The sequence below is a fragment of the Ruditapes philippinarum genome, unplaced genomic scaffold (assembly GCF_026571515.1).
Source record: "Ruditapes philippinarum isolate M1 unplaced genomic scaffold, ASM2657151v2 ctg7213_1_1_1_1, whole genome shotgun sequence".
Taxonomy (NCBI): domain Eukaryota; kingdom Metazoa; phylum Mollusca; class Bivalvia; order Venerida; family Veneridae; genus Ruditapes; species Ruditapes philippinarum.
In genome coordinates, this window is record NW_026856461.1 from 1,171 (window position 1) to 12,384 (window position 11,214).

Genomic DNA, 11,214 nt, shown 5'->3' on the forward strand with positions numbered 1-11,214 from the left:
CCTGAAGACAATATTTACGCATTTTATTTTATCTATACAGTGCACTGGTATTGTCCAACAACATTGACCTGGCACTCTTGCATTTGACCCTGTAGTCGGTATATTCCGTAAACGTTAATATCTACTTGTAAAACGATATGAATGTAAATATCTAATTGTTAAAATAAAATGGTGTGTAAATTAAAAAAATCTCTCTAGCGCAGTTGGTAAAGGTGGTTCACTTGAAGAAGGTAGGTTCGAACCCAATTTTTAGCGATTTTTATTTTTTTTCATTTTATTTTAATTTTAAAATTGCCTTCTCTTAAACCTATTACAACCCTTTTTTGTGTGTACTATCTATGTAGTATTTTAATATATATTTGCCTTTATAGCGTGTATGCGCTAAAGCATACATGTATACGATTGCATAATGTCACAAAAGAACCGTTGAAAGAAAGATACGGTAATGGAATAAAAAGTAATTGTATATAAAACATCAATTAAAAGGTGTTCTAAAGTCAGGTGTTCTGAGTAAAACGATTCCTTATTAATTCTTGCAAGTAAATTAAAAAAATATATAAACGTGGTGTTGGTAAGGAATCGAACCAGAGACCATCAGATCGGTAGCCCGACATCTATACCAATACACCACACATCACTGACGAGTGAGGTTAGCAAATATATCGATTTATTCGATAGATACTGGTCAATGTTTATTCATATGACCTTTACGAAAGTTATACAAGTGCCAGGTCAATATTGTTGGACAATATAGGAACTCAAGAACAATACCGCTTTCGGCTCTTTCCGTCAGTCTACAATTTGAACAGAAAGTGACCGGATGTAGCCATTGTTTGATTGAGAAACACGCGTGCATAACGTGGTTAAACGATTATGACCAATATAAGTATATAAGAAACATACGCAGTTTCTTTTGTGTTTGATTAAATTGCCGTGCATGACGCAAATATATATGTACATTTTTGTTTACTAACGCTAAATGATTTTATCTGCCCCTGTCGCAATGCATTCACAGTATATCGTTAGATTTAATGCATATCAAAACAAAGCAGAATGTTTATACTCGATGTGTATTATTCCCTGCGGTCTGGAGACCGCAGGGTATTACATGGAGGAGCATGTGATCTGTAAACCGTACATGATTGGTTAATTGACCTTTTCGAAAACCTAGCTAAATACCGTTTGCCGGTACGTTACGGATTTAGTCCGAATTACACCTAATTAAGAACAAAAAACTATTACGTGATATTTCTAATTTTCTATAATTATTTTACCGTTTAAGGTGGAAAAACTTGAATGATGTGTTTGAAAATTAATGTTTCTTTAATATCTATCTCAAATTTTACAAACAATAAATTGTTTATACTGAAAATCTACAAAATTAAAATATAGTAGTGGCATCTGCCATAATAAATAGAGATATTTTCTGCGTAAACTTGTGTGTTTACTTTATTTATTGTTTGCTCGGAATTATTAATAAAATAGTAGGCCTATTTAATCATTTTCTTAAAAAGAAATAATTGTTTTATGTTCGACCTTCTCCGGTCTTCAACGGTCACCAGTTTCCAAAGACCTTCTTCTATATTGATCGTTTATTCAATTGTCAACTATATTCCTGATACAAACGTTTATTTACCCCCCCCCCCCTAAATAATGTTTAAAATAGTTAAATGAAATATCTTTATATCATTAAAATGTTCACCGCAGGAAACCATTTTACTTGTATGTTTCTTAGAATATATATATATACACAATGGCCTTGTGGTTAAGGTTCTTGCCTCTCTATCAAGGGATCGATGATTTGTATCCCACTATAATTAAGGACAACCAATATTATCAAGGTAACAACCAGTTTTGTTTTTTATATAGCACTTTGATAGTTTCAACGGAAGAATAAGTATACACCCAATGGTAAAGATGGAACCCCAGTTTAATTGTAGTTAAATCTTGATTAGCAAGCTTGTTAAGCAAACACATGTATAAACATAAATTAGTGTACGAATTAATGAAACACAAGCTAAATGTCAATGGCGTTACGTTTCAAAGTATACGTACATATAACAGAGTTTATGTTGCAATGTAATTTATATCAATCACCTACACAAGATGACAACTTGTTACATACTTACTGTAATTAACATAATACACAACGCGTCACCAACCAAATAATGAATCAAGTTAATGTTAACGAAATTTTACTTTTTTGGTTCATAGCAGCTGCACATAACTGCAAGTTATTGTTACGCTAAGGCAATGGATTACGAACGTGATCGCGTGAATAGACTCGTCTCCAGGAATACTGAAATAATTATAGTGCTATTAGTTGTCGCGATAATAGCCGGGATACTGCAAGGGGTTGGTTATGCCACACCAGGTTGGTTGGTCTTTTCAGGGACGAGTGACAGAAATGTGTCTTTTTCTGTCGGCATGGGGTTTTGGTATCAAAGATTTTGTACAGATAGTTGTGAAATTGGACATATGAACAGCGCATTATTCTGGTCAAAAGGTAATTGATTAAAATCAATGGGACAGTCACAGTACTTTCATGTAGTATTTGGGTCATTTTTGACACAGCTGGGATAAAAGACCCCACACGTTTACCCAAAATGTAAAGTGTCCGCGTGGCTTAGAGTCTTTATCCACAACTATGTCAAAATTAACCCAAAGCCACAAAGAGCCGCGACAGTCCCCCTGATTTAAATCGTTTGAGTTGTTTAATGATATTCTATGTTACAATGTTATATACATTTTTTTTTAATATTCAAAAAGGTTGGGGTCAAAGTCATATCTAACATAATCGCTGGTTTATTTATTACCAAGTAAGAGCATTATTACTTAACATCTATAATTTACACTCTGTCTTGTCCAATGTTTACTTGAAATGGATTACATGTATTTAAATATCACCAGTCAGAGTGTTTCTGTATAGTAAATGCACGGGTTAACAGTTTCACGGGCTTATATAGTGAGTGAAGAAGGTTTTGTTTGAAACCTTTCAATTGAAAACATCAATTAGATTCGACATGACTATAGTTAATCAGCACTTACAGTCTTACACAGATCACATTAGGTTATATGAATTACATTTCGAACTATGATAATTTAAGGCAAATATTTGAAAAAAAAATCAGATCTGTTTAACCATATATCAATGTATACTGAAATTTAAATATATTACATTGTTTTGCTTATTTTTTGCAGATGATAAAAAAGAATTCGATACATATAAACTGATAGCGACTTTGGCAGTGGTGAGCAGTATTTCCGTTCCTATCACGTTGCCTCTATATCTAAGAAAAATTCGGCTTCAAGGGGACATAACATCAATGGCGACTACAAATGTGATTTCTTCCCTTGCTGCTGGTAACTAAGTTACAGAAACAACTTAAAATTTAAATCACGCATTTCAAAAATTACAACAACACATTTCATACAATATAGTTTCAATAATATTTATTCGTATATATGCATGTTTGATAAGGCTCCCAAAACCAATACGTTTTAAGTTACTGCAATTTGTTGTAAAGCTGTCATTTTGAGCATATTTATTTTATAGAATGGTTGTATAGTTTGTAATGAAATTCAGCTTAAATGAAAATTTTCATTCAAGTTAAGTGCGACCTATGCTTTTGGTATACAAATTTTTGTTTTAGCGTGTGACATAACATATCAATCTGCTAAACATCTATGCAAGATTAATTCAAAATCATTACTGCCAGTCATGGATCAGAAACTGCCATCTATTTACATCATATTAATACATTGGTTGTACAAATGTGACCTCGATCTTTAAGTTGGAGACCTGACTCGTGGGCGCGATACATCGTATCCAAAACATTATGCCATATAATTTCAAAATCAATCCAGTTATGACAGAAAAATTGAGTTGGCTTGACCATGTGAGCTTGTACAACTGCATGAATGACTTTTCCTTTGTTACTTCATACCGTTAAGTCTCCAGCATAGCTGCAGAAGGTCAATGTCAACATTGCCATTAACTTCAGAATAACTTGTTCCGAGAGTTCCAGACACACAGGCTATCTGAGACAGCATGTGAAATGCTAAACAAATAACAGATCAACTAAAGCCGTTAAACCTCTAGAAATAAGAGAAGGTGTTAGAAGTTCAAATTTGAAAATGTGAAGTTTAAATTAAATAATTGACATTTATTCAAACCACGAAAAATAAAGGACGTTTGAAAAACTGAAATTAGTGGAAGAAAGCAATTTGCCGAGAAAGTTAACATAAATGTGTTTTGTTTTCTTTTAGGTGTTCTTGCATTGGTAGTAGTTGGTAAAACAGCAAGTGATGTACACGCTGAATATGAATTATGGGTTGAAACGGAGAAAGATACAGATTTCAAGCTTGGCTTCCTTTACTCTGCAATGTTGATGGGACTGGGAGGAACTTTGAACGTCTTGATATTCATTGCGTTGTGTGTTCAAATTTACTACAGAAAGAGGGACATGAATGAATCTGATAGAGAGGATGAATCTGTCGGCATGACGTAAGAACATTCTCTCAATTAACGCAAAAGTGAAATTTGTAATACTAGTACAGTCTTAAGAGAGTTAAGTTTCAACACTTACAGATACAAGTAAAGGGTTTCTTTGTAAGACATTTTACATTTGCAATGTACATGTTTCTGAATTAAAATGAACCGAAATGTTCCACGAGTTAACAAAATAGAGTAAACGAAATCACTTAAGAACGCCAAAACGACAAAATTGAAAATGTTGCAGGCTCGGTTTGATTGAGCTTGTTCATGGATGGTACTGGAAAGTGCAAGTTACCGTCCGCGCCCCACTAGCACCGGCTTAAACAGAAAACAAGAAACTGTCTTGATTTTATGTATTGAATCGGTTATACAGATGTTTTTGACGTAAAAAAAATAGTAAAAAGCAACTAAAGACTGTTTCATTATGTCAGATCAGGATCCATGCTGTTCGCTATCAGTTTCTCTACTTGGTATAGGGTTTGTAAGCGAACAACATGGATCCTGATCAGACTGCGCGGATGCGCAGATTGGTCTGGATCCATGCTGGTCGCAAACGCACTATGTTGGTTTTGTCATGACGCGGCTAAAATTTAGAACAAACCCCTCAATCAGATAACTCAAGACATTGTATATTGTCTATATCAACACATAATTTTTGTACCGTCTCATTTTCTATTTTATAAAAATTAATTAATTACAGTAACAATAAGTACTTTTTTTATCTCGTACAAAACACTATAAATATCGTTTATTTCTAAAGATGAATTAACATATTGTTGAAATAGTACCATTAAAGTAAATCCACTGAGGTCAAAAAGCCTAAAATTATAAGATATTAATTTCTCACATCTATAGATCAACTGAGACACTTAAAACGGAAATATTTACAAAAGTTCAATAAATAATATACTCAGAAATACATTAAAATCGTATGTTTTTTTTTTAGTTCCGAATTGAGTGAAAAGCGTTACAACGCTTTTGAATTTTGGGTAATTTTTCACAGTAGTCCAGTGGTAGGACGCGCGCTTAGGGATCGAGAGGTCCTGGGTTCGAACCCCACCAGGGGCACTGCTAGTTTCCTTGAGCAAGAAATTTACCTGCGATTGCTTCACTTCACCAGGTGTAAATGGGTACCTGCGAGGGTGGTATAATTCGTTGCGCCAAAGTGTCGGCTGCACTAAGCGGAGTTAAAAGACTCCCCAGGAAGATTGATAGATACCAGTAGCCCGATGACCAGGGGTAATAGCTGTAAAGTCAGTGAACGTGCGTAAGCATGAAACTTAGACTATAAAATGCAATTGCTTTTACAATAAGAATAGCTATTCTGGAAACTTGGATCAGCTTATGATCTTAAAGTTTGCACATAATTAAGTTGTTGGTATAGACTACATGAAACTGAGTAATAATCTCGAAAAATTATTTTCAGTCCCGTCAACAACACAACAACAACACGTCTTTTATTCACTCAAACATGCATATAACATGCAATATGAGGATAATGTCAAAAAGTTTAACGAGGCATTTATACAAATTGAGATCAGACTATAATTACTAAACAATATCAACATATCAATAACATATTATTTAATTATATGCATATTTTGCCTTAGAAACACTTTTTTAAACTTTTTAAGAAAGTGCAAACATGAATTTTACAACATTTAATTTTAAATATTGCTTAAACAGAATGTAAGATATTTGTTACTAGGAGAAAAAAGCTATAAATGTGATATAATTTATCATAAAAGTTGTAAAATGTAAATAAAGTAGTATTTTAACTTTTATACAAAATACTAATTCACTATACTTGTATTTATTTCTAAAAAGCAACAGTGGAAATGAAAGACGATTCATGTAATAAGCCAGTGATTAATCTTTTAATACTATAAAAGTACAGCAAAAACTTAGTCTTATGAGAAATGAAAATAGAAGTATATGTGAGGCATAAAGGACCTTTGCTGTATAGTAAGAAAGTGGTAAGTGAATATCAGTAAAACAAAAATATATCTCAGAACATTACAAAATCACAACTGACTTTAAAATGAAAACATAAATATTTGATTACATTCTTACATTTCTTATAATTATCATTAAGAATTTATAAAATGCAGGTGAATCTTTCATTGTAAAAAGTTGTTCTAATTTATAAATATTAGGACGTCTATAAAAATAAGGTTTTATAAATTGTCTTCTTTCATTAGACAATCTTTTACATTCATAAAGACAATGAAACTCATCACCGATTATATTTCTACAAAAAATGCAAATTCTTTCATTAATAGGTATATTTGACTAATTTCCAGTTTCAACTGGTAATCTATGGTTTCTTGTTCTGAATTTGACATAATAAAAAATAATTGCATTTTGGGAGTAGAAAGATAAGGTTCAATTCCAAAAGACTTTTTAAAAAATTTGTAAAAAGAACTGTTGCTCGATTCATTTATCTTTGAATACCATTCATTTAAGAAAAGATCTTTTAGCTTTTGTTTTACTGTTACTTTTAACCATTTGGTACTTGGAAAATTATGATCAATCGAAACATTGTAGATACCGCATTTTATTAGGATTGATTTTAAATTATAAATCCACGGATAATTACGTTCAAAATCATTATCATTAATATTTATTGTATTTCTTAGCATCTGATGATATACAAAGTATGATAATTTATTTGGTATTAAATCATTTTCGTTCTGAAGGAGACGCGCCCAAAATGAAACTATTCTTTCCCCAATATCTAAAGACAATGGCATGCATCCCGTTTCACCGTATATGAAATAACTGGCCGTCGAAGGTTTAAGTTTAAGGATGCCTTTTAAAAATTTGAGTTGTACGCATTCAATATAACGTCGAGATTACCGTATCCATCATGTGAAAAAAATCTCATTGGAGTCCCTTTAATCTATGGCATCCATATTATTATGAATATTTGGATTAAAAGTGATCCCCGGAATAATTAAATCAGGAAAATTACATAAAAATTGCAGACTCGGTTTGGACGAGTCTGTACATGAGGGATTATGACAAAGTGCAACATCCTCACGCCCCCCACCCCCCCCCGGCACGGGCTTGAACGTCACTCAATTTTTAACACTTAATGTGCTGGAATCAATGATCCCGAAAGACCAGAACAATATAAAACACTGAAGTGGAGTACGGAACGTTTTTAAGGTTGCCACACGGCACTTTACACCTGATGCTGTGATGTATAAATATCTGGAAAAAAATTAATTTCTAAAACATCTACATTCAAATCATGACACGTAGTATGTTGTAGGATCATCGGCGTACATGTATACATGTTGTACATGTGTATTACCATTGTTGTGGCTAATGGTACATGTATATAATAAAAATATAAGTGATCCAAGAATGGAACCTTGATAAAAGATATTTACAACTTGTATTTACATTGGTTCTCTTAATTAGATAAGTTTTGGAAAACTGGACTTATTGTTCTGAGATATTAAAAGTTATAACTCAAGCAACAAGCAGTGTTATATTTTTTCTCCCGTAATTATCTTTTAAGACTGTGAAATATGATGCGGGTTTAGCAATAGAAGTTCCATCCTTCTTTTTACGAATCAATGAAACAGTTGATGCAGTTTGCTTGGTTAGTAAGCTTGTTAAGCAAACACATGTATAAGCATAAATTAATGTACGAATTAATAAAACACAAGCTATATGTCAATGGCGTTACGTTTTAAAGTATACGTACATATAACATAGTTTACGTTGCAATGTAATTTATATCAATCACCTACACAAGATGACAACTTGTTACATAATTACTGTAATTAACATAATACACAACGCATCACAGATGAAACTTAACCAACCAAATAATGAATCAAGTTAATGTTAACGAAATTTTACTTTTTAGGTTACATAGCAGTTGCACATAACTGCAAGTTATTGTTATGCAAATGCAATGGATTACGAACGTGATCGCGTGAATAGATTCGTCTCAAGGAATACTAAAATAATTATAGGGCTATTAGTTTTCGCGATAATAGCCGGGATACTGCAAGGGGTTGGTTATGCCACACCAGGTTGGTTGGTCTTTTCAGGGACGAGTGACAGTAATGTGTCTTTTTCTGTCGGCATGGGGTTTTGGTATCAAAGATTTTGTACAGATAGTTGTGAAATTGGACATATGAACAGCGCATTATTCTGGTCAAAAGGTAATTGATTAAAATCAGCTGGACAGTCACAGTACTTTCATGAAGTATTTGGGTCATTTTTGACACAGCTGGGATAAAAGACCCCAAACGTTTACCCAAAAATGTAAAGTGTCCGCGTGGCTTAGAGTCTGTATCCCCAACTATGTCAAAATTAACCCAAAGCCACAAAGAGCCGCGACAGTCCCTCTGATTTAAATCGTTTGAGTTGTTTAATGATATTCTATGTTACAATGTTATATATATATATTTTAGATATTAAAAAAGGTTGGGTCAAAGTTATATCTAACATAATCGCTGGTTTATTTATTACCAAGTAAGAGCATTATTACTTAACATCTATAATTTACACTCTGTCTTGTCCAATATTTACTTGAAATTGATAACATGTATTTAAATATCACCAGTCAGAGTGTTTCTGTATAGTAAATGCACGGATTAACAGTTTCACTGGCTTATAGTGAGTGAAGAAGGTTTAGTTTGAAACCTTTCAATTGAAAACATCAATTAGATGCCACATGACTATAGTTAATCAGCACTTACAGTCTTACACAGATCACATTAGGTTATATGAATTACATTTCGAACTATGATAATTTAAGGCATATATTTGAAAAAAAAATCTGATCTGTCTAACAATGTTTGTTTAACCATATATCAATGTATACTGAAATTTAAATATATTACATTGTTTTGCTTATTTTTTGCAGATGATAAAAAAGAATTCGATACATATAAACTGATAGCGACTTTGGCAGTTGTGAGCAGTATTTCCGTTCCTATCACGTTGCCTATTTATCTAAGGAAGATTCGGCTTCAAGGGGACATAACATCAATGGCGACTACAAATGTGCTTTTTTCCATTGTTGCTGGTAACTAAGTAACAGAAACAACTTAAAATTTGAATCACGCATTTCAAAAATTACAACAACACATTTAACACAATATAGTTTAAATTATATTTATTCGTATATATGCATGTTTAAGAAATAAGGCTCCCAAAACCAATGCGTTTTTAGGTTCTGCAATTTGTTGAAAAGCTTTCATTTTGAGCATATTTATTTTATACATGTACAATGGTTGCATAGTTTGTAATGAAATTCAGCTTAAATGAAAATTTTCATTCAAGTTAAGTGCGACCTATGCTGTTGGTATACAAATTTTTGTTTTAGCGTGCGACATAACATATCAATCTGCTAAACATCTATGCATCATGAATGTCAGTCATGGACCCGAAACCACCATCTATAATATTTACATGATATTGATACAGTGGTTGTACAAACGTGACCTTAATCTTTTAAGCTGGAGACCTGACTCGTGCGCGCGATACATTTTAATATATCAAAAACATTAAGCCACATAATTTTAAAATCAATCCAGTAATGACAGAAAAATTGAGTTGGTACGACCATGTATGCTTGCACAATTGAATGACTTTTCTCTTGTTACTTTATCCCAGCTGCAAAAAGGTCACCATTGCCATTAACTTCAGAATAACTTCGGTTGTTCCGAGAGTTCCTGACACACAGGCTATCTGAGACAGCATGTGAAATGCTAAACAAATGACACAAAAGCCGTTAAACCTCTAAAAATAAGAGAAGGTGATAGAAGTTCAAATTTGAAAATGTGAAGTTTAAATTAAATAATTGACATTTATTCAAACCACGAAAAATAAAGGACGTTTGAAAAACTGAAATTAGTGGAAGAAAGCAATTTGCTGAGAAAGTTAACATAAATGTGTTTTTTTCAGGTGTTCTTGCACTGGTAGTAGTTGGTAAAACAGCAAGTGATGTACACGCTGAATATGAATTATGGGTTGAAACGGAGAAAGATACAGATTTCAAGCTTGGCTTTCTTTACTCTGCAATGTTGATGGGACTAGGAGGAACTTTGAACGTATTGATATTCATTGCGTTGTGTGTTCAGATTTACTACAGAAAGAGGGACATAAATGAATCTGATAGAGAGGATGAATCTGTCGGCATGACGTAAGAACCAAAAGAAAGAACATTCTCTCAATTAACGCAATAGTGAAATTTGTAATACTACGTACAGCCTTAAGAGAGTTAAGTTTCAACACTTACAGGTACAAGTAAAGGGTTTCTTTGTTAGACATTTGACATTTGCAATGTACATGTTTCTGAATTAAAATGAACCGAAATGTTCCACGAGTTAACAAAATAGAGAAAACGGGATCACTAAAGAACGCCAAAACGACAAAATTGAAAATGTTGCAGGCTCGGTTTGATTGAGCTTGTTCATGGATGGTACTGGAAAGTGCAAGTTACCGTCCGCGCCCCACTAGCACCGGCTTAAACAGAAAACAAGAAGCTGTCTTGTATTGATTTTATGTTTTGAATCGGTTATACAGATGTTTTTGACGTAAAAAATAGTAAAAAGCAACTAAAGACTGTTTCATTCTGTCAGAACACAATATACGTATCATTATACTATTTTAGATAAATGAGGCGTGTCATGACAAAACCAACATAGTGCGTTTGCGACCAGCATGGATCCAGACCAGCCTGCGCA

General features: G+C 33.1%; 2 protein-coding genes across 2 annotated transcripts; both read left to right on the plus strand.

Annotated features, from left to right (window-relative positions):
- Positions 1–2,162: 2,162 nt before the first annotated feature.
- LOC132746629 (uncharacterized) lies at positions 2,163–4,511 on the plus strand. Its single transcript, XM_060735849.1, has 3 exons — positions 2,163–2,506; positions 3,202–3,363; positions 4,270–4,511. Exons 1-3 carry the CDS (start codon positions 2,254–2,256, stop codon positions 4,509–4,511), a joined length of 657 nt encoding a protein of 218 aa, XP_060591832.1. The 5' UTR covers positions 2,163–2,253.
- A 3,792-nt stretch (positions 4,512–8,303) lies between these two features.
- On the plus strand, positions 8,304–11,214 carry LOC132746630 (uncharacterized). The gene is made up of 3 exons (XM_060735850.1): positions 8,304–8,682; positions 9,390–9,551; positions 10,433–11,214. Exons 1-3 carry the CDS (start codon positions 8,430–8,432, stop codon positions 10,672–10,674), a joined length of 657 nt encoding a protein of 218 aa, XP_060591833.1. The 5' UTR covers positions 8,304–8,429; the 3' UTR covers positions 10,675–11,214.